The sequence below is a fragment of the Morchella importuna genome, assembly GCF_003444635.1.
Source record: "Morchella importuna strain M04M26 chromosome Unknown Morimp01GS011, whole genome shotgun sequence".
NCBI lineage: Eukaryota > Fungi > Ascomycota > Pezizomycetes > Pezizales > Morchellaceae > Morchella > Morchella importuna.
In genome coordinates this window covers 800,381-822,965 of record NW_025763408.1, presented here as the reverse complement: position 1 = coordinate 822,965, position 22,585 = coordinate 800,381, and the positions used below count along the sequence as shown (strand labels likewise).

At 48.1% G+C, this 22,585-nt stretch overlaps 8 protein-coding genes across 8 annotated transcripts; 2 read left to right on the top strand and 6 right to left on the bottom strand.

Annotated features, from left to right (window-relative positions):
- Positions 1 to 630: 630 nt before the first annotated feature.
- On the bottom strand, positions 631 to 1,644 carry LAJ45_04619 (uncharacterized protein; the record flags this gene model as incomplete). The annotated part of the gene is made up of 1 exon (XM_046114196.1): positions 631 to 1,644. One exon carries the CDS (start codon positions 1,642 to 1,644, stop codon positions 631 to 633), a length of 1,014 nt encoding a protein of 337 aa, XP_045972718.1.
- A 1,938-nt stretch (positions 1,645 to 3,582) lies between these two features.
- Positions 3,583 to 4,453, bottom strand: LAJ45_04618 (uncharacterized protein; the record flags this gene model as incomplete). The annotated part of the gene is made up of 3 exons (XM_046114195.1): positions 3,583 to 3,760; positions 3,828 to 4,016; positions 4,419 to 4,453. 3 exons carry the CDS (start codon positions 4,451 to 4,453, stop codon positions 3,583 to 3,585), a joined length of 402 nt encoding a protein of 133 aa, XP_045972717.1.
- Positions 4,454 to 4,770: 317 nt separating this feature from the next.
- Positions 4,771 to 6,781, bottom strand: LAJ45_04617 (uncharacterized protein; the record flags this gene model as incomplete). Its single annotated transcript, XM_046114194.1, has 6 exons — positions 4,771 to 5,003; positions 5,199 to 5,203; positions 5,539 to 5,724; positions 6,456 to 6,504; positions 6,576 to 6,715; positions 6,777 to 6,781. 6 exons carry the CDS (start codon positions 6,779 to 6,781, stop codon positions 4,771 to 4,773), a joined length of 618 nt encoding a protein of 205 aa, XP_045972716.1.
- Positions 6,782 to 13,892: 7,111 nt separating this feature from the next.
- Positions 13,893 to 14,762, top strand: LAJ45_04616 (uncharacterized protein; the record flags this gene model as incomplete). Its single annotated transcript, XM_046114193.1, has 1 exon — positions 13,893 to 14,762. The coding sequence occupies one exon, from the start codon at positions 13,893 to 13,895 to the stop codon at positions 14,760 to 14,762; it is 870 nt and encodes a 289-aa protein (XP_045972715.1).
- Positions 14,763 to 15,274: 512 nt separating this feature from the next.
- LAJ45_04614 (uncharacterized protein) lies at positions 15,275 to 16,294 on the bottom strand (the record flags this gene model as incomplete). Its single annotated transcript, XM_046114192.1, has 4 exons — positions 15,275 to 15,543; positions 15,616 to 15,724; positions 15,783 to 16,189; positions 16,270 to 16,294. The coding sequence occupies 4 exons, from the start codon at positions 16,292 to 16,294 to the stop codon at positions 15,275 to 15,277; spliced, it is 810 nt and encodes a 269-aa protein (XP_045972714.1).
- A 196-nt stretch (positions 16,295 to 16,490) lies between these two features.
- LAJ45_04613 (uncharacterized protein) lies at positions 16,491 to 17,197 on the bottom strand (the record flags this gene model as incomplete). Its single annotated transcript, XM_046114191.1, has 4 exons — positions 16,491 to 16,516; positions 16,591 to 16,593; positions 16,688 to 16,959; positions 17,025 to 17,197. The coding sequence occupies 4 exons, from the start codon at positions 17,195 to 17,197 to the stop codon at positions 16,491 to 16,493; spliced, it is 474 nt and encodes a 157-aa protein (XP_045972713.1).
- A 1,392-nt stretch (positions 17,198 to 18,589) lies between these two features.
- LAJ45_04612 (uncharacterized protein) lies at positions 18,590 to 19,806 on the bottom strand (the record flags this gene model as incomplete). The annotated part of the gene is made up of 4 exons (XM_046114190.1): positions 18,590 to 18,868; positions 18,939 to 19,271; positions 19,345 to 19,596; positions 19,666 to 19,806. 4 exons carry the CDS (start codon positions 19,804 to 19,806, stop codon positions 18,590 to 18,592), a joined length of 1,005 nt encoding a protein of 334 aa, XP_045972712.1.
- Positions 19,807 to 19,922: 116 nt separating this feature from the next.
- On the top strand, positions 19,923 to 20,764 carry LAJ45_04611 (uncharacterized protein; the record flags this gene model as incomplete). The annotated part of the gene is made up of 5 exons (XM_046114189.1): positions 19,923 to 19,931; positions 20,102 to 20,116; positions 20,190 to 20,237; positions 20,576 to 20,625; positions 20,680 to 20,764. The coding sequence occupies 5 exons, from the start codon at positions 19,923 to 19,925 to the stop codon at positions 20,762 to 20,764; spliced, it is 207 nt and encodes a 68-aa protein (XP_045972711.1).
- Between the last annotated feature and the right edge of the window lie 1,821 nt (positions 20,765 to 22,585).

Genomic DNA, 22,585 nt, shown 5'->3' with positions numbered 1-22,585 from the left:
ATGGCATTGGGGTGGATAGAAGCGTGACGGACCCGCGAGATGGCGATATGTTTGATGCGCTGTAGGAGTGATGTGTATTCAACGGAGCTTGTAGCTGGTAGTTTTTGTATTTTATGTTTCGTTCTCGCTTTGCTTTGATTTGATTCTCAGGATGTGTGTTTCTTTCATTAATTGGTTGTTTTTCACAAGTACATAGATTTACATGCATACCGCCATATAGCAGCAGCTACTCGGGCACTAGGATGTACCAGTCAGGCTGTTTCACACTTGGGACACTACAAGCTCTAAATTCATCGATCAATCCTGGAATTCTTCAAGAGCAGATGCGTCACATAATATCACTCGATAGTCACGTGACCGCGCTCTACGAGATTTGTGCGTATCTTCACGGTTGAATGCATTTACGAATCGCGAAACAAAACACACAATCCTACACCACGACAGTAAATGCGAATCTTGAGTTTCCCGTGTTACGAAGACACCATCTTCAACGAAAGAAAACGCATTAGAATGCACAGCAGCCACCGAACAGTACCCAAACAAAGCTTCTATTTTTCACCATGATATCTCTACCGTACAGAAAAAAACCTAAAACCCAAATTCTCTTCACAAAAAAAAAAAAAAAAAAACCTAAGATTTAAAGTGTTGAATCTGCAGAGTCGCATCGAACGACACCCTCCTGCGCTTCCTCCGCTGCGTCTCCTCCTCATCCTCGTCTTCATGCGCCCTCTTCCTATTCGACTTACGCAGCCCAGCAGGAGATTCGGTGACGGTGACTTCCTCAGCCTTCTTGACGCCCACCCCCTTTCTACCCACTCCCACCACCAACCCCTCCTCATCCTCATCGTCATCATCCTCCCTCCCACTCTCACTCTCACAATCATTCCCGCTGTCGCCGCCATCCATGCTATCCATATCCCAGTTGAGATTCTTCGAGTCGTCACACATATCGCAGTCGCCCAGCTGCTGCCAGTTGTTCAGCACGCCGTCCGCGCAGAGCTCGACCTTGCGGCAGATGCGGCCGATGGTGGACTCGGTGTGCACGCAGCCCGAGTGTGTGACGTGCGTGTGGCGGCAGATGACGGAGAGGGGTGCGAGCCTGAGGCTGCGCGAGTGCCGGGTGTGACGGCCGCGGGAGGATGGCGGGGAGGGGCTGGGGGAGGGGGAGGGGGAGGGGGAGGGGGAGGGAAGGTTAGGAGAATCTTCGGGGCTAGAGTCTTTGGGGCTGGAGACGGGGCCTGGCGGCGACTCGGGGGAGTCGAGGGAGTCGTAGTTGTCGTCGTCAGACTCGGTAGTCGCAGGGGACAAGGGAGATGAGGGAGCTTCTACTTTTGTCGATTCCACATGTTCCGCGCGGGTCGCTAGGGCCTCTTCAGCAGGCTCGGGTTCGAACTCGGTCGAGAGGTCGGCCCTTGGGGTTCGTGGCTTCTTTGGTGGCTCTGGCTGCTGCGCTGGGGTGTTTGGTTCCTCGGGGGTTTGGGGTCCTTCTGCCTCTTTGTCTTTTTTCACCAGAGTCGTTAGTTGCTCTGCGGTTCTTGGCTCCTGGAGGGTCTTTGGATCCCCTGAGATTTTTGGTGACTCTGAGGTTTTGGGCTTCTCGAGGGTTGCTGTTGCCGCTGGGGTGCCGAAGGTGATCTCCGACATTTTGGATGAAGGTGGTGGTGAGAGAGTGGTTGGGATAAAATAGTTGTAGGGACTGAATGAATGCTGTGATAAAATGAAAGGAAGGTTGACAAAATATTTTTCTCGTCGTCGTTGTTGTTGTTGTTGTTGGTGTTTTATGTACATGCGGTGGGATGGTTGTTAACTCGCAGGGTGTAGGAGGAGTAGGTGTTTATTTGTGCGTTTGACGGAAGGTCACTTTCTATGTGCATGGGCTGAGGGGGGTTACAGTACAGCCAGGTGAGAACCTCTTAAGTCACATATATATAGCCAGCTGCAGTGGGATTGGCAAACCCTCTCCCCTCCTTGGCAAATTTAATGTCAGTCTTTTGTGGTTTCTGAAAAATTGGGGGTAGAGAGGGCTTGTGTCGGTGTGTGTCTGTGTGTGCGCAGCTAGGACCTTGGCTCTCCACAGGCAGCTTGTAAGGAAGAGTCCTGTTGGGCGCTTCATTGGGTATCACTCGCTTTCTCTGCTGCAACCCAAGCACTGATTTTAGCCATCTGGGTTTGTGATTCCCCACAGAGCAATAGGTTTTTTATATGTGGATCCATGATATGTGTGTACGAACCCCCCCCCCCCCCCCAGAGGCGTAGGAACAGTGTTGAGCGTGATGTCTATCCAAGTCTCGGTCCTCCCTTTGAGGTCTATATTTATAGTCACAGCTTCCATCCTGCTATGTGCCCTTCGCCCAATCGAAACTACCTGTCCTCGTACGCTGTCTTATCTGTCGCTAATAATATTTTCCTTCAGTGAAGGGCTACATACATGAGTGGCGAGGGTGCCTTGCCAACACCGCAAGACACCCCATCACCGGTGATCACAACAACCTTCCCCATAACACCAACACTCATATTCATCTCCCTGCTATCCGGATTGGAACCTTCGATCCTAAATAGCCATTCATCTCTCCATTCCAAACATCATGACACTGTGACCGTAACGCTCTAAGTGGGCCCACCGACCCTGGTAGCCAATTGGAGGCTAATGCGTCATAGTCGGTCACTCGGACACTATTTCAACACATTCCTCACATCGCAGAGAATCAAAATACCATCGAAGTAAACCGAAACAGGTTTAATTACATGCACCTCTATACGTTCACTGACCAACCCAGGGTACGAGGCACCAGACAAAAAAAGAAGAAAAAAAAGTGAGAGAGATATTGAATCCCTGGACAAAGATATCGGGCATGAGTGATCACCCATGATTCATCCAGACCTCGACATCCCTTTAACCGTCCCGCTATTCACCCAAGTGTAGCGCGAAAGCTAACATAGAACAAAGTACTGAACTTGGGGGCAAAAAGAATTCGCCTCACATTCTCGGTGGCCGGAAGAACTCCTCAGTGGCCAGAAACACTTTCTGCCACAGAAGCCACAAGAACCCCCACACGCCACACTGTACTGTCTGAAATCAGAGGAAGAGATACATGCGTACCAGCGCCGTCGATCAGCTAAGATGGCCCAAGCCGAACCATCACACTCCCCAAAAAGAGCTTCAAGAGAGCTAGAGCCACAGAAAAGGTCTCTAGATCCGCAGAGCCTGGCATCGCACCACCTACCACTCCAATTTTCTGCTGGAGGCCTCTAGCAGTAACGTCCTACACGAAAATCCCCACCGGTGCTGCGCGAGAAATCGCCGTAGCTGGACCACGCGCTAATGCTTTCAAGTAGGAGGAACCATACCCCAAATACCCTCAAAAAAACCCAACAATACGGAGTCTCGCGAGATCTCGCAACACGGGACAAAATCCGCACACTGCTGCTCCCAGGCGCAGCGCCAGCGCGTGACACCACGGTGGTGAGGCTATCCTGATGTTTTCGCACCTACCACCATCAATAACCCCGCCACAAAACCACTCCATCGCGTCCATCACGCCCAGAAAAAAACACCCCTCCCCCCCCCCCCCCCACTACCCACTACCGGGACAACTTGCGCACCCAAGCGCACGTCCTCTCGTTTATCCGCCCACATTGCTTGGATATTTCTTGGCTCCGGCCGCCAATGCCCCAGCCCAGCCAAGGAAATGCACGATCGATCTCGCCTAAATAATTCCCTTTCCCCGTGTACTTGGCGATGGATGACAGGTGCGCCTTCCTATCCTGCGGTTAGTGTGTGGTGTGGTGTGTTTAGGCCAAGGCGACAACAACGTGGTGCGGCTTACCTTGGCTCGCCTCGCGTGGGCTGATGTGGTAGGGAGAGGGATCGATAGGAAGAGGTGAGGTGGTGATGTGATGTCGAGGGGGAGGTGATGTCGAGGGAGAAGATCGGAGTAGAGAGGGAGATGGGGATGGAGAGAGGATGACAGAGGGAGGATAGAGAGCGAGCGAGAGGATGACAGAGGGGAGGGGCGCTGTTGTTAGTATTCTGTCGATCGGAGAAGACTCGATGAAAGAGGATATCAACACCACGCAATCAACATCAACTTTACAGCGCCCGAAAGCCCACCACAAAAAAACAAAACAAACCAAAACGCAAAGCAAAAGACGAAAACGGTATGGGAATGGAATAGAATTTTTTTTGTTTTATAAAAAATAATTATGGGGTTGAAAATAATATCTCCATCTACTACCAGCTAGACAGCAACCCACCAATTGAACCAGTCCACCCACCCACCAACCAACCAACCAACCGCCGCCGGTCTTTTTTCGCGTTCCGAAAAAAAAAAGAAAATGCGTCCGTTGACCCGACTGGCTCGCCTATGAATGATGTAGTATGTAGCTTTTCTGGCTTTGAATTGGATGGATGAATGTACGAGATGCATCCCCTCTTCCTCCTCCCAATTGGCATTCTCTATTCCATCATACCACCCTCGCACGATACGATACGGCCACTCGTTCGTTGGTTCGTTCGCTCGCCGTGCATCCTGCACTCATGGCCTCCCCCCCACCTTCCACCCCTCTACCTTTCCTTCCCGGTCCGCCCGCCTCCTCATTACATATTCTCGTTGAAGCATCGTCCCCCCATATCGACATGAGAAACAAAAGAAAAAACACAAAAAAAAAAAAGAAAAACAATAATCCACATCAAAAAATCTTACAAGGATCTCCCCCCCCATTCCACTTCCCCCACCACACATCACACCACAACACACCACATCATTGTTTCTATTTCCCAGCCTGGAAGTCCGCCTCGGCCCGTCTCTTCTTTCGCGCGGCGAGCTTCTTGTGCAGCATGAGCGCAATGACCATGAGGATGAGTACGCCAATGATGCAGAACACGACCATGACACCGCGGTTCTTGGACGGCCAGTTGGTGCCGCGCTTCATGAGGGTAGAGTAGTGGGCTTCGAGGGCAGGCATTCTTGCTTGTTGGTTTTTTTTGTTTGGATGAAGTTTTTCTAAAAGCGAGGAAATGGCTGTTAGTAGGTGGATAGGAAAAGAAGGAGGAGGAGGATGATGGGGAGAAGAAAGATAAGACAGGTGAGGGAGGGGACAAGCTCGGTTGTGGGAGAAGGACAGGTGGTGTCTCAGTAGACTAGAAGTGCTCGGGGGAGCTATGAGGTAATGTAGATATAAGCACTTGGGTTACACACCTCGACTTGACAATTGTTCACAACCGTGTTTTTTTCTTTTTTTCGGTAACCGTGCGAGTTTTATAGGTTGATTGAGGATGAAGAGGAGGAGGAGGAGGAGGAGGAGGAAGAGAACAATTAACAGCGACTCTACTCAATCGATCGAATGCAACAAATAAATGGCACGCGACAGCAGCAATTGACGGAGATGGAAGGAATTGAGCTAAGGTGAGTAAGGCAGAGTGGGAGAGAAGAGGAGGAGGAATGGGAAAGTAAGAGGTGGGAGGACGAGAGGGGAGATAAAGAAGGGGAAAATTCTCGGCGGTTCCTCAATATACTCTACAGCTATGTAGCATTCTACCCTTTCCACTTCCCTCGTCCACCCCCTCCCTTGTCTTCTGCTGCTGCTGCTTCAAGCTCTGAGGGATTTTGTGGCTTCGGGGAGGGGAGGGGGGGTCCACTGCTGGCAGGTTGGTTGGCTGCAAAATGCCTCCGCACCTCTTCTTCTTCGAGGGGAGATTGATTTGCGTTAGATAATCGTGGTGTGCTTCATTAGGCACAATCTACACCAATATGGGCACCGGGGGGGAGAGTGGGTGGAAGATAGTGATAAATTGCAATTCACAATTAAATGGGGAGATATTGGGGCATCTGCAAGAGGGAAAAAGCCACATGCTTCATGATAGACCCTCCTTCTAGCACTTTTCGTCCATTGCCAGCCAGCCATGTGTGTGTTGTGCAGCTGCGTTCTTTGTGTGAGGCAGCATGACCACCATGTGGGGATGGAAGATGATGAATGCCGAGACTTCCGTAATGAGACACAAGTGTGACCGATGCGGCATGAAGGCGCCTGCTAAGCTTTTGGGGAAGCTCTTGGCGAACCCATGACAGCTGCAACCAACATGCAACACATGCAACACCAGTTGACCTTTGTCATCAACGAATTAACCCGTCTCTGCTACATATGCTACACACATACATGTACTCATCACGATTCACTACTAGCATCATACAACCTACTATTTGATAACATAAAAGAAACTATTCCCCCCTCTCCTCTCATGGGGAGGGCCTCATGACTTTCTTTTTCTTTCTTATTGTGTAGGTGGTTGCTTTGTTTTTCTTTCCCCGCGGCGACGTTTGTTGCCATCGCAATGATTACTATTCCCGGGATTCGGCTTTAGCCCGGACTAACCTAACCCTGATACTCCTCTTCCTCTTTCTCTCTCACTCTGCTCTGCTTGCTCTGGATGCCGGCAATGGCGGAACCCGCCTTACTATTTTGCGCGAATACCACGACCGCTGAAACTCAAATTTCCGGATTGGCCTGGGGGAAAGCAAAACGAAAAGGAATGAGACGTGGTTGCGGGAATAACGCCGAGAGAGAGAGAGAAATACCTTTCGCTTCCGATAGATGGATATCGGCTGGATGATGGGTTGCGTCAGGCTGTGAAACTCGCAATGGCTGGTAGATAAACATATGGGGGATTAACAGCACCAGTGCGTGCGCGATCAGAGGGCAACTGGTACGCTTTACTCTTGGAGACGAGATAAGGATAAGTATGAAGCGAGCGCATCACTGTGTAGATGTAGTCCCACTTCATTTCCCCATAAGCGCTTATCCGTCTGTCCGTCCCATAATTTCCCAGCTCACCGACCGACCCCCCCCCATCCATTCCAACCTCCCACCGTTCAGAGAGATGCCCGTCCGGACATCAATCAAAAAAAAAAAAAAAGAAGATGGCGAAGAAACCGCTGCGCGATATATTCCCTACCGGGTAGGAAGAAAAATATGTAACTGGAAAAACAAAACCGGGTCCAGGTGAGGAGGACGTGAGGGAATAATCCCGGTTCGGGCCGCACGGCATCATGCCACCTTTGTTGTCATCGTTCCTGTTGTACAAGGGTCCTTTCAGGTTGTCCAGGGGTGAGAGGCTCTACCAAGATAAGCGCGGATGCATCGGCGACGAGTGGATTGGAATTTCGTATCCGTGATTGGTCCCAGTGGTTCTCTAGGTTAGAGTAGTTACTAGGAGAGTGCTGTTAGTGGAGAGTGGAGAAGCTTGAGTTTCTTTCTAGAGTAAGGTACATACTCCAGAATCTAGATCGGAATGAAATATGGGTGGGACCTGCATAACGGAGATTCGATGTACTTTGTAGTCGCTCATGAATGATCACTCGACTCGAGGGAATTTCCAAATTCTGCAGCATCCAACACCGTCACATGCTGCTGAATTCGAACTGGATTTGGTGGTTCCCAAACGGCGAGTCTCGTTGACATACTATTCTGAAATCTGTCTTCTCTACTACAGTCGAGTCTCCTCATAGTGATGCTGCGTTGAGTAATACTCTCGTCGTTAACAGAAGTGCTTTGCCGGTCCTCTCTTACTTTGCAGTGACGCTCATCTCGTAAAGAGACAGAATTTCGGTCTCGACGGTACCCATATATCGAGAGCCGACTGAAACTGAGGGTTCGAATTAATTCGTTCCAAGACGAACACCTAATAAATATCGGGGTTTATTGCTTTCTACTCACCTCAGTGCCAGTAAGATTCCTGAATCACAACAGGGAGGCAAAGAGGAATTGAGAAACCAAAATGTCGAATTTAGTCCATTTCTCGCCTGCGCTTATATGGGGTCCTTCTTATTGCGTGTCCTCATCCCAAGGGGTTGAAACCTATTTTGAATCATGTGTCATCAAGTAAAATCCTCGTGTAACAATTCCCACATCATTTCCAGGCATAATTTGTGTAACCGAGTGATAAAGTATGTCTGGTTTGCGTCGATCACGGTTCCATGGCTCAGTTGGTTAGCGCGTGGTGCTAATATCATACCTCGTCAGGGGTAGCATGTTAACGCCAAGGTCGAGGGTTCGACCCCCTCTGGAACCAGTCATAGCTGTCTGTCGTTGCCCTTCATCTTGCGGGGTATCATTGGTGGTCCTTTTTTTCTTTGCTGTTGTAAAACCGCTCTCTGATGTTTTGCTTGGCTTTGCTTGGCGGCAATTGTTCTGCCCAGCGTGTATTGTGTAATAAACAGACGGTTATTGTTATGATCTAGAGAATCTCTATTATAAAATTTGATAGTATATCTCTTTATATCTTGTCTTATTCAATCCCCCAGACACTTGGATTTCCAAAGCAAAACTCCAATTTACTTCATCAACTATCACTCGTTTATTTGGCTCGATGATTCACGTGACCCAAATGACAATTAAAATAATAGAGGACTAAGGACTTCCGTACCATGTTTTTTTTGATGAAATACGACACGTATAACACTTGGAAAAGGGTTTGAACTCTGGCACCACCGAGTGTTGCTCCACAAAAGGTCCACAATGCGGATTACCGGCCGTCGTTCTCCATCAAAAGGTCGCGAGAACCGCCGTTACCCACAAGAAGCCAACAGGACTACCGCCAAAACTCAAAAATTAGCTATCTCCATCCAGAAATTGCCACTTAAATAATTAGTTAAATGACATCAATCTAAATCATAAGTTTCCTATACAAGTAATTCTGGTCTGGCCAATTTTTCGAGTTATGGCGGTATTTCAACTTACCTTGTAGATGAGACCTCTGTGCTCTGCAGAAATTGTCTACTCTCACGAATAATAACTTTGGCTCCCCGTTTTCTTTATCTAACAGACAACTACTTCAACTTTTGACGCTTCCGAAAGATGCATCTAGGACTGATATATCAAAGAAAGATCAGAGGCCCTATAGTACTGCAAGGGGCTACTGGCCAAGCTCAACTTTTTTCAGCTTGCAGGCTGCTTTTTTCTTTTTTGTTTAATTCATTAATTGCATGCAACCTTACAGTTATGGCAATAGCTTGTAGGCTGCCGCGTACATACTAATAAGGAAAACAATATGCTGCAATTGTCAACCGTATGTATAATTGAGGGGGAAAGAGGTCAAGTAAATACAAGACTAACTGCATGTAATAACACTTGGAGTCCATAGTATCCGAGCTTTTTATGACTGCAAACCATGTTATATAAGACCTATAGTTTCCGGTAGGATTATTGCGAAAGTCGGAACTAAAAGAGTTGATTGGTCTGTGCTCGTAGAAAAAAGCTCTCAAGGGCCAATAGGACTATCGGGTCACAGAGAACCAACTTTCGTGATGGTTTCCTAGAAACTATATTGGTAGCATCCTAGTTTTTAGTAGTAACCTTCTTGGTATGGAAGTCCTTTGCCCAAGAATTGAATCCTTTAACTTTAGTTCAAGAGGCCTTGAGAAGCTGTTGTGTCTTATCACATGCAAGACTTGCAATTATAAGCAGAGCAAGAGATTGATATGGTAAATATGCTTAGTAGCATCTATATAATCTAATGGCAGTTGCGATGCGCGGACTATATCCGTGTATAGGAGCAAGCTATGGGAAGCTTAAGGGAGTATTCGAAGACCGCATGAACCGAAGCCGGTATCAGTCTGTAGAATATTTCTTTTTGTTAGCAAACAGAGATTCTCACTTCATAAAAATTAAAGCGGTATAGCTGATCTTCCCGGAAACCATACTTCATGCAATTTTGGTAGGAAGGAAGTAATGATGGGCACAAGACAAGACAAGACCATTTTGCACCAAGTCTTGTCTTGTCTTGTCTCGTCCCATCATGGTCTTGGAAGTCTCGAGACCTGAGGTAAGTCTTGAGACGAATCTCGAGACTAATATAAGCTAAACTCGGTCTGGATCTGAGGTAGGAATTTGTACCTCAATCCATTAATCTTCACTTCCGGAAGTTCTTGGCAAGAAATGGTGGATAGAATTTGGGGCCAAAATGCACACCCTATTTTTCAAAAGCCTGTGTATGAGGAAGTCTCAGTATGAGGAAGCCTAAATATTAGGAAAGCACCCTCGTTTTGGATCACTGAAATATCACTCGGAGGTCTCGAGACTTATCTCGAGATTTCGAAAAAAACTCTCGAGACATCTCGTCTTGTCCCAGGATCGTCTCGTCATGTCTTGAGACTAACTCTCGTGCCCATCATTAGAAGGAAGGAAGTAGAATGTGCATTTTAGAGAAGGGATTTGAAAGATGCCTGTTTCAGCCCGTTTAAATGTGCTGTGCTAGGTTTTTCGGACCTAGCGCTCTCCATGTGAAAGTAGATGCCTATGTTTTGAACTTTAGGTGTACTAGAGTTCTCCTATATGCTAAGCCTATTCCTTTCCTGAAGCCATCATCGTTGGGTGGGCCATTGTACAGCGGTGGGTAATAAGTCATCGGACGACCTAGCCACATTTTTGCCTGCAAACGCGTATTTTGGTGGCGTTCCGTCTGATGACTTATTACCCATCGCTGTACATATACATTTGTTCTTCGGAAGGGTCCAGGGGGTTCATACAACTGAAGGTAGATAAATCCACTGGGAACATGGACATATTAGCTGAGCGAAATTCTGAAAATTCTAAAATTAGCGTACGCACTAGAATCGAGATGAGTTCGTTAGGGGTACATACATAAATAAGGGGGGCTACAAATTGGGATATCTCGATATGGCAGTACACAGCGGATTTACCCCATATATGTTTCGAAAACTGGCCAACCAATGAATGTTTGCCGTTGAACCAGGCTTTTCAATGACTCCAATCGCGGAAAGATCTCATGTAACACGGGAGGGACCCGAGTGGGGGTATGTACGCAAAATTTACATAAAGGATGGTGTGCGACGGGAGATTCGTGCCTCTGGGAATCGCTTTGAGTTGTCGGAGATATGCATGGTCTAGATGTAGATTTCAGGGTCCAGGTGGATCATAAAGACGCATGAGAATTAACTCTCTAGTATTTTAATCTAAAACCAGTTCCGCCTTACGTACGAGTAACGGTAGCGGTGTAAGTGTGCATTTAAGGTTTATGCACGAATAAACCTAACCCTACATTTTGCTCTTGTATGTATAGTACACACTAGACTTCTTCGGTTGGTTTGTCATGGCCCACACCGAACATTTAGCTCTATCTTCAATCGATGTTGTTGCTCTCCTCCGTCTTATCCTTCATAATCGGAATCAATGAACATACTGGAGGGCTGCTTCCATCTAGATCTGCTACACGGCACTACCACATTCTCGATACCCCTTAGTTGAAGTGTACGTACCAGTACTCTAAGGAATACTCACCGCACAGGAATCTCGAGGCCGCTCGTCTTGCGGTAGTTCAATACACCTCCCCCAAATCAATCGATCGATGTGTGCTCAACGCATCTAACGATGCCATTCGGGGAAGAAACGCCGAATGGTATTGATCAGCAGAAAATGCGTCATGTTTCTGATTTCTAAGCCGTCTAAAATCATACGTTACGTCTCATTGGATGGGGATTGAGGGCTGCTTTTGCTTGATGTCTCATGCACCATATGCATAAGAAGGTTATGTATACACTGGTACTTTCCCGAGATGTGCGGGTAGCTAGTATGTATGGTGCGCACCACGATAAAGGTGACACATTGGGACGACATTTCAAAAGCCTAAGGCTTTTCAACGAAAAATGTTAAAAGAAATGTAGAAAAATAGAACTCTAGTACAAAAGCTAAATATTAGTTCTATTTTTCTCGATTTTTAATATCTATCTTGGATAAAAAGCCTTAGGCTTTTGAAATTGCGGATTTTTGTATGTAAAATGCGCCAAGCATTCACAGAATGGAACAGGCTTGGCAGGAGGTAGACAACAACATTCCAAATATGCAGGCCAATATTGTAGATAATAAATCGTTATTTTAGGGAAGAATATTTGACTAGGCTCAGAATATATAGAAAATTTAAAACCAATTTTTTCTAAATATTCATAGGCTAGTCAATTATTCTGCCCTAAAATAACGATTTATTATCTACAATATTTGGGTAATTCCTGCCAAGCCTGTTCCACCCGCCAAACCTGACTTGTCACCTTTATGATGGTGCGCACCATACTTGAATGATTACATCTATATGCCGAGGTAGGATCTTACTCAGTTGATTACAGCCAGAACAGACATACAGCATTATGGGAAAGATCAGCGCCGTAGATCAACGGATAAACTTATGCTTATCTAGTTTAATTAGTGGAGGGGCTCAAACCTTGCGAGTGGTTACCATGGTGCCACGAGTGAGAATGGATGACTGTCTGCTTAGAGAGAAGAAGTCACTGCTCTAACGAAGAATGGCTTATAATTATGGAATTATTTACTTCTATTATTCGATCCCAGGCAATGGGTTGGTAAGCAATCTTCTCCGCGGTTTATCATAGAGCTGCATTGCATATAAAGTACCGCGAGTAACACCATCATCGAATTCCAGGCTCTGCACAACGACTGTATCCCCCGGTTGGATCCGGCAGTTTCAGGTTCGCCGGTCGGGCCCACGGTGTACTATGCATGGAGGTTAATGTGCCACATCATGGTAACTCTATTATTCTGGCATTGGTGTTATAACCTATTTCACAGTTAGCGCGGTATATGGAGGAGCACCATCCTCCATAATCACTCATACTCGCTTGGCCAAACCTCGATAACAATTGGCTTGGGAAACTACAAGACACATAAAAGGCTTTTTGAGTTTCTCTAGGGAGGGTGGCTACTGGATGAAAGTCGATCTATGTTTCGTTATTGTTGTCGACGCTGGAGCTTTTGAAACCTAGGTTTCCTTTTCTTAGGCGTTAGATGAAGATGCGATTGCCGACACAAGCACGCCATCTTCCATCGTACCAAAGGTTCCGGGTTCAGGTAGATACGATCAACGGGGTAGGAATCTTGGAATTCCTGGTATCGAGTTGGTTGTTCCCCCACTCTAAATCGAACATGTGTTTCGTTAGCTCGATTCCCCGCCGGGGAAGCAGCTTGTGTTTAAGGTCACCAATCTCTATAATAAGACAACTCCCTCTGCTTCTGCCTCTGCTTATTGGGTATATGTGTGAGTATAGCGAGCGGTGTGTTCCACTCGGATAGTTTATACTGGACGCATGGGTTGATTCTCTGCATGCAGGACCACACAGGCAGGCTAAACTGACATTCGCGAAAGAGGTAGGGATTAAGGCGTGATTTTTCGCTAACAGTAGTGGTCAACGTCAACGACACCTTTCGCCTGCTCCCCGAATAGCATACGCCCGGTCTTTATTAGTCACGACTCCCGTCCATAGAACATCATGGCGACACCGACTTCTGGTCTGCTCTACACACTTATCCGCCAACTGCAAGCTATCTCCGGCATAGCTAGACAGCTAGTACTAATGTCAGGCACAAATCTCCCGGTAATAATGCGAGTACATATGTACATACATAGTACCTACCTACATATACATAACACGACATGTGGTTGTCATGTCTTTTTCTCGGGCGAAAAACGAGAACAGCACAACAATCGTGCTGCACTCATTCATTATGCTCATCAAAGCAATGAGATGCGGACAAGTCTTTCTTCTCCCTGTCCAGCACTCTTCTGAGAGGTTACAGCTGGAGCTCTAGCATCATCCTCGCCTAAATGATGTGATCTCACGAAGGAGTCACGCTCTTCTGAAATTGTTAATAAACATTGAGATAATGCTCTGATTTTATTTTTATTCTCCATCCTGATATCAGACGGCAGAACACAGTACTGCTGAGTACTAACGCTATTACTACTACCTCGGATTACAAATAGCTCACCATATATAAAAAGACCACAAAATCTGAAATATCTACCACTCTTCCTCCACGACCTTTTGATGCCTACCGCCACACCCATCGAGACTCCCAAAGCCAAAGCTATGGCACCCGCCCAGATTGATCATGTCGTGGTACTAGTCCCATACCAAGACCTCCTCGACCCTCCCAAATGGGTGACCGAGAACTTTACCCTCACCCCCGGCGGCCGCCATTCAGACGGCAAGACCGAAAACAAGCTCATCGTCTTCTCCGACGGCACCTACATCGAGCTAATCGCCTTCATCAACGACAATCCCAGCCTCCGCCGCGGCCACCCCTGGGGAAATAAGAGCTACGGCTTCATCGACTTCGCGCTCACCACCCCCGCCGGGAGCAACTTCGACTACGCCGGTCTCCGCGGGCGAATCAACCAGAAGAGCGGGAGCCTAGGGATTGACTACGACCAGCCCATCGAGGGCGGCAGGAAGCGCGACGACGGCGTAGACGTCCGCTGGAAGGTCACGTTCCCAAAGAACGTTGTTGGCGCGGGAGTCCCGGGGTCGGATATCAGTCGGCGGGGGGAGATCCCGTTCTGGTGCCATGACATCGCCGGGAGAGAGCTGAGGGTTGATACCGCTGCCGCGAACGTCACGCACCCGAGTGGTGTCAAGGGCATTGCGCAGTTCACGATACTGGTACCGGACGGGAAGATGGACTCGTATGTGGACCTTTACTCGTCTATCATGGACAGCAAGCCCGTGAGGGTGTTTGGCACGACGCGGTTGCCGCTGGAGACTCCCATCAGTGTTCCGGGACTGGTGAAGCCGTGGGTGTTTGTGGAGCCGCCAACTCTGGATGTGGAGAAGAAGCGGTTGCAGGAGAGGGGGCCGGGCATCATTGAGATTGCGCTGAGGTTGGGCGTGGAGGGGAAGGTGGGGGTGGGGAGACCGTCAATTGATGAGAATGGGGTCTGGATACATTTCTTGAAGTGAGGGTGGTTCGGTGGGGGTTTGCGGCAGTTTGGGTGTTTTTTTTTTTTCTTTCGTGCTTTTTTTATTTTAGCAGTGATAGTTATCTTCAGGCTCAGAGAGTTGGGTTGGTCTTGGTATTGTTCGCACGTGGTAGTTAGTTTTGTTTTCGATAGGATGGAACGGAATATGCGGTTTAAGCTTAAATTACCTCTTCTCAATCTGTGACTGGTTGATAAAGTTCTATGGCCTCCATGAAAACCGGGTTTGTATTCTTATATCCTGCGGCTTCGGGATACATATGATGGGTCAAATCTTGGTTGGTATATAAACCCTAACCCTGTGTAAATGTACCTGGTGGTGATTTCCGTTGCAAGAAGTGATAAACGGATGGTATTGGGCTACAAACAAATTGGTATACACAAGAACGCCTCTAAGACAAAGAAAAAGGAAAATATAACAATGACAGGAGATTAATAACCAACACCCAACAAAAAAACAAAGTCGCAGTTTCCACCCATCATCTATCATGCACATCAGGCTCTCGCACGCTGATACAGAACCTGCAAGACCCCCGCGAATACGACCGTCGCCGCACCAAACAGCACACCCTGCGCCTTAGAACCGAGCCCGGCACACTTGGTGGACTTGGAAGGTGAATCTTCGCTTGGAATGTAGTGGCGGGAGAACAGGTCGTTCTGGATCCAGAGGACCTTGTTGAATGCGCGGAGGACGGCGGATTTGGTCTTGTCGTCGAGATCGGGGTGCTCAATTACGGCGCCGAGGAGGACGTCGATTACGTAGGCTGTCCAGAGAAGCTATGGGTTAGAAATTGTATGATGGTAGTGGAGATGGAGGGAAGAAGGGAGGGGTGTACCTAGTAGGAGGGCCATGTGGATGTATTCCACACGCAAACCGGGCTTCTTAGCACGGTGGGCGAATCCGGCCACTCCGGTGTGCATAAGAGCTACTTTATCCAGATATTCCTATATCCTCTGTCAGTTTCAAACCACAATTACAGCATGGTAGGCATGAAAAACTTACCCAAGTCGATGCCTGGTCGTAGTCCATAGTGACAAGCTTCACCAGGTATCCCTTCAAGAAGCTCATCCTGAACTTGATCTGTGGGTGCTCGAGGGAGAGGTCCTCTACGGCTGTTGGTGCTTCGCCTTCATAGCCTGTTTGTCGGGGACGAATGACCTTGCGGTGATGTCGAAGGAGAGGAGCTTTTTGTAGACGGCTTCTACGACGGCGGGGACGAGCGCCGACACCACCGGTTTTGAGGCGTAGATTGCTTGTGCGTCTTCGGGGGTGAAGCCGACGAAGGCTTTTGCGTATGAAATTCTGGACTCGAGGGTGTCGAGGGACGCTGGGTCGATGTGTTGCATGTTTGATAGATGTGTTTGGGGGATTTGTTTCGAAGGTTTGGAATTGAGGTGTAATAATTTGTCCTTTAGAAGGGGATATAGTTCAGTGATATGGTACGTATAGAGTATGAGAAAATGAGCTACCACGAGGTGGACCAAAGAACCTTTTATAAAAATTCGCAGGTCCATGCAGGGCCCTGTGGCGTATAGCTCAGGGTTTATTGGAGTATTTCTCCGGGTCTCGTGAGGCTAGTTAGTAAGGTACAACCACCACCATACCAGCTGCAATGTTTCCCGAAGCAGCCCGACCCAATCGTGGGGGATGCTTTTCAAGCACAACAAGCGAGAGTTGGCCCATAAGCACTGACAGCACTCTAATTTTGACTCAGGCATGATTTGATGCCATCTCGACTTCATGAGAGCATGTATCAGTAGCAGATTATGCACGATAAGATATGTTTGAGCCACTTTGTTGTTGTAAATACCTACTGGTTGTGGCTGTCTCGGGCAAAAAACCGTTTCACCCAGTCGCGGGAGAACCCGCCTTCGTTTTTCTTTTTTTCTTTTCTTTTCCTCTCTAACCATGGACCACAGTATCGAAAACTGGAATCGCATGATCTTGGAACTTAGGAGTCAGGTACAGATGACATGACGTTGCGTTGATCGCGAAAAAAAAGAGCCTCCATCCCGGACGGTCCAGTAATAGATTTTTCGAGGGCCGAGTTGTAGAACTCCGCGGACCGCCGCGGAGGTCGACTCCGAACGGTGAAAAGAAGCCGAAAGCCGGGTCTACCTGACCATTGAGATCCTTCAACTTTGCCCGCAGTGACATGGACATCGCAACACCACCCCAGCTTTCAAGGATGAAGGGAGTACGATTAGTCACGACTTCGGAGACGAACGGGATCAGCTTACCTACACCTCATGTACTCTACCTGTTTCTTGAAGCATCTCACTGTCATAGTGGAACGAGACGAGTGGAAAACCGGTGATTTGAAATAGAAAGTAGTTTTCTTTCCCCGCGGAGCCTAAACCGTACGTTTCTTCGCTTGATCCATGACAGGTACCGGTATATACCGAGCCTTTCACCATGGCATGACCTGTTCTGATACTTGCATAGCATTGCATCCGTAGTAAGAGACTTCTCTCTCTTTCTGAGCACATCAGGAATTAGCGAATATATTCTCCACAAACCCGCCAGGTCATGATCAGCAGATCCGGGGGGGGGGGGGGGGGGTACTGCGGTGTTTAATAATCGATGTACAAAAAGGAATTTCCCGCACTGTAATCCAGTAAGCAGACAACAATCAAATAAATTATCACCCACCCCCTGGCCATATCAGCACCTGCCACTGATTCCCAGTAACGCTGCCAAGGCCTATTCTCATTGGTTCTATCCAACCTTAACAAGACCAGTTACCAACTGATCTTCGCAGTAGAGTAAATACTAGCTCGCGTGCCCGGACCTGTCAGTGGGGGTACCCGCGCATGCATGGGGGATAAGAGTTGGAGGTTTTATGTACACCCCGTATCGAGAGATAAGATGTGGTCTTTCCGCTTATGTCGTGGGGAGTCCTATTGGAGGTCGGGGAGCTCCATCAGATAGTTTGGAGTTAGGGGCGCTGCAATGTTGATCTTACTGTACCTAGGAAGAAAGAGGACGAGAGATGACTCGTTTGTCAAAGTGATTACATTGCTTGAAGTTGAGTTTGTTGAAATTTTGATTATGTGTGCGTGTCATGAAATGTATTCACCCTTGAATGCGTACATCTCTTTGGCCTTTGGGAACTAGCGTAAATATGTATTTAACACACGTATACCCCACCATCACTTGTTTTAGGTGGCCTCCTAAGTTGCGTCCTTAAAACCCCCACGAAGACCTCCTACCCAGACATCATTTCACTAAACGGTTCACACATACTCAACGTGAAAATAACAAGTTCCAAATCTTGCATTTCTTCAAAGCGCTTTCATCACATGGCCAAGACCGCTTTCTCTTGCACTTCCGGGACCGTTGATACAATATCAATCTCACAATATAATAATCCCTAGCTGGAAACCCTATGGCCCAGCTAACACAAAAAGATGAGGAATATACAGCAAGCGCTCGTGTAGCTCTTGAGATCATCAGTCTCGACTGGTTTGATATCGGCAACCACTACGGTGAAGGGCGGTTAAGAACGAGATATCATAATTGGATCCTTAAAGGGTTGTTCTCGAAGGTTCCCCATGTGGGACTGCCCCCTTGATTGGTGGCTCAATTCCCTCGTTTCGCCGACATGCAACCGGATATTTCTCACCAAGCCGTATGTACTCTGCAAAGAAACTTTAATTCAACGACACCCATCCGCTAGCTAAAGTATTCCAATCGACGTTTGAAATTATTTCTAGGCATAGAAAAATAAAAATAAGAAAAAAAGGAAGGAAAAGGAAAAGGAGAAGGAAAAGGAAAGAAAGAAGCAACATATACACCTACCAGGCCGCTCACATGTAATCCTTGCACTCGCCCTCACAGTACTCCCACAGCTTTTTTCCGTTCTCTTCCAATCCCTTTGTGATATCCGCTCTCGGCGCCCCAAACCTTCCCCATGGGATGACATACGCGCCATTATTCTCCTCCGTGACTTTCGGCGACAGCCCCGCCCACAATTCCGTCAAACCCCCGTAATAGGCCGGATACGAGATAACTGTATGAAGGAAGACCTGTATTATCCATGGTGAGGTACGATCTAGCTTCGACTTCAGGTTTCCGGGATTAAGGGACTATCATACCATCTGGCATTAGTTCCCTGCACACGAGATAAGATATCATTGGTGATTGGGTGGTACTTACAAGAGACAAAACACCCGTTCCCTGCAACCTCTTTGCCAGCTCCGCGGCCATGATGATGTTCGCGGCTTTGCTCTGGCCGTACTTGAGAATCCTCCCTTCTAGTGGTACTATCATGGATTTGAGCCCCGGTAGTGGCTTCTCAAAGTTGATGTCATCCCAGTTAATGCCCCCAGGGTACGGTGAGCTGTTGTTCGCGAGCGAGCCAACCCAAAGCACACGGACACTGTTCTTCGGTGTCTCTGGAAGCGCCGCCGTCTTCACCATGAGCGGTGTAAGGAACGACTGGAACAGCCATGGAGCGATCACATTTGTTCCCATCTGTATCTCATGCCCCTAAACGCCGATTACCGTGAGAAGGTGCACATTTGATATATAGCGGGGTACATGTGGGGGGTAGGGTGCTCACATGTTTATCGACGGTTCCATCCGGTGGTAACATGATCCCCGCATTATGCCAGAGCACATCCAGCCTGCTCTCCTGGCGCATGAACTCCTCCGCCGCAGGCTTCACCGTGGCCAGATCCGACAAATCGATTTGCAGAAACTTAAGCGTGCCCGTTGATGTTGGGTGCTCCTTCTTGATTGCCTCGATTGCGGTCTCTCCATTAGTGGCGCTACGGCCAGCGATATAGACGGTTGAGTTTTTGAAATAGAGGATCTGTGTGTGCCCGCACGTTACGTTAGGACTCCGTGGTGACACGAGCACGAGCGAGCGAGCGGTACGTACCTTGCAGAGCTCGAATCCCACGCCTGAAGCGCCGCCGGTGACAATATAGACCTTGCCTGAGAGGTCTGGCAGCGACTTCTCTGTGAGCTCTGGTGTCGGAGGGAGCATCTCCGTGTATGTTTGGTATAGTGCAGCAGCCATTGCGACGTTTTTGAGGTTATGGAGAGGAGAAACAGTGGGTGGTGATGGTAGATATATACTTATAATGACGGACCAAACTCGACCCAGATATATAGCAGCCAGACCACAACAAACACATGTCACAGGTACGTAGTTGCGCAGACCTCAACTGCCCAGAATCGACTGCCCCAGGATGTGGCCAAGGATGGCTGGTGCAGGGGGTGCGCCGTCTCCTTCCTTTCCTCCTCCTCGGCGCGCGTAGGCAACAATCAAACAAAAGTGTCTATAAATAACCACTATCATAATCGATTTCCAGCTGTTTATTCACAAAGTAAGCTTATCCTACAGCCACATTCCTAAGTATCTTGTCCTTCTTCTCCGTAGGCAATACATACAATTAACAGCTTCACGAAACTGTCACGGAGCCCCGTTGCAAGTCCGTCGCCGTCCATGTTCGGCATCCCTGCACGTCCCGGATCTCCCTGTCACTCACTCTCACTCTCACTCATTGACGTCTCCGGGCTGTTCTGTATCCGGTCCCGCGCATTCCACGGATGGAAGACACTGAGAGATCCTGAGGCAGAGGGACATATGGCAATCTTTCCGCTAATGCCGATCCTAAAGTCTCGTGGTTATCTTCAGGACCGTAGTTAACCGAGAGATAAGATAAGATAAGATGATCGTCCCGCACCTGTCTCCGTCTAAGCGAGACCGGGGTATGTGTGCCTCGGCATCATCGGTTGTCGATATTGAAATTTAGTCAGGGCTAGGGGTTTGATCTATCCACCAGCCAGCGCCGCCAAGGATCGTGAGTAACTGGCTGGGGGGTTCAATATCAAGGTGGGTGCACTTTGGGGGGCGGAGAGTAACTGGGCAGTTGTTTACAGACTGCAGTGTTGAGTTCATGATGAGCAGTATATTTCTCAAAAGGAACATGAAGACCCACGGAGTGAGAATCCGTGAAGGTGGTTCGTGCTAGCTAGCCATACTTATTTGCCAGGTACGAGGGGGGGAGGGGTGTTTTTGAGCCGCTATTACCAACGTCACAGCTCGAGACGCAGCATAAGAAGACTTGTAAGTAATGAAGCTTAAGTGCGCACGGCCTAAGAGACCCCGACAGCTCAATCTACCCCACTCCTTTACCTATGTAGCTAGTCAACCTCCCCATTTATCCCCCGCGCTGGACCATACTTTAGTAGTTGTCAAACCCAGATCAGAGCTCAAGCCTCGAACTGTCAACCAGGGGTAAACAGTAGGTACTCGGGGCAGGCAAGAAGAACCTGAAAATGACTTTTTATTGTAACGACCTCTGATTCGCGGCTGGCAAAAAGCTACACCAAATTGAGCCCCTACTTGCAGCTTACATTTTCAGGTTCTTCTTGCCTGCCCCGAGTACATATATCACACTTAAGCTCTCGAAAATACCCCCGGCCATGCCCTGGGTAGCTCGGCATGACGTGCACTGACGGGCCGGAGGTGTGGGTTAATTAAACTGGTCGAATTTGGAATCAGGCCAATGACTCTCCGCTCTATTTAAATAACGGGGCACCTGCTGGAGGTTGCACTTTGGAGGTTGGGGGAGGTGAGGAATTAATGGCTCTACTATGCACCTACATGTACAGGTGGGTTTTCTGGTTGCTGGGTCGCTAATCTATAAGTTCCACTGAGAGCTCTTATAGTAGGAATATCATTAACGAAAAATACCATATCATATCGCAATATATTTTAGCACAATTTAAGGCAATTATATCTACTCCACTGTCGGGCCTGACCCTGTCCCTGGCCGTGCCTTGCAGGGCCCTCCACATATGCTATGAGTATGATCAACATGTTAAGGAAAATGGCTAGTGCTAAGCGATAATTCTGTAGCGTTTAAACTAATGATATTGTAAACCGGGTTCCCTTGACTTGATGGTTGATGATACCCTCAAGTCTTCGGAGAATCAAGCCCTATTTATACATGTTGGAACCTATGCCAAGGCCCGCTTTCTAATACTAACTGATACAACGATAATAGAATAAGATAACGTTCCCGAAGATAACCCAGATAGAAAAGCGCCCCCGCATAGTCCCGTCCTCCATTCTAATTCCGACGCGTAACCATGAACCTTGCAATTGCCAGTCATCGGGCTGTACCATACTATTATCCTAGACCTACTTCCCTAAGTAGAACAGCCTACAGCCGTAAGCCCCGCTTCCTATTCTATTCCGGGTGAGACACCCAATAGTAAGCGTGCCGTCATAATAGTATAACACTAGTGTGGTAACATCGCGTGCTCCCCCACTACCCGATACCTTTCTATGCTTGTCCTTTCGTTACCCGACCGTCCTCGCATCACAACCCGTCACTCGTATTCCTCATTGTCCTAAGCCTCTAGAACAGTGTTCCGCAGTTCCTGTAACACTACTCCCCCTTCCTAGACGTCGCCCTCGACCGTTAAAACCCTTCTATAATAAAAACCCTGTGGGAAAAGTCATAGAGTAGGGAAAGGTATCGAGCTTAGTCCCGCCTGTTCCGTTGTCGCTTATGAGCCCGGTCATTATCGATCGCTGGGCCTCGACTTCGCGTATGGGGTCGTATGTTCGAGGTTGGCTGGAAATTCTCGTCTGCCAATGCCTCCTGTGGCTCGGGTGTTGCCAGTCGCTTTCGTGTATTTTGTTTTCTGGTGGGATCCGGGTCCTCACGATAGGGTCGCAGCAGCATCTCGTGAAAGACGTCGTGAACCTTCCATTCTACCGGAAGTTCGAGACGGTAAGCCCGATTGCCCACCACTGCTGAAACTGTAAATGGCCCTGTGAA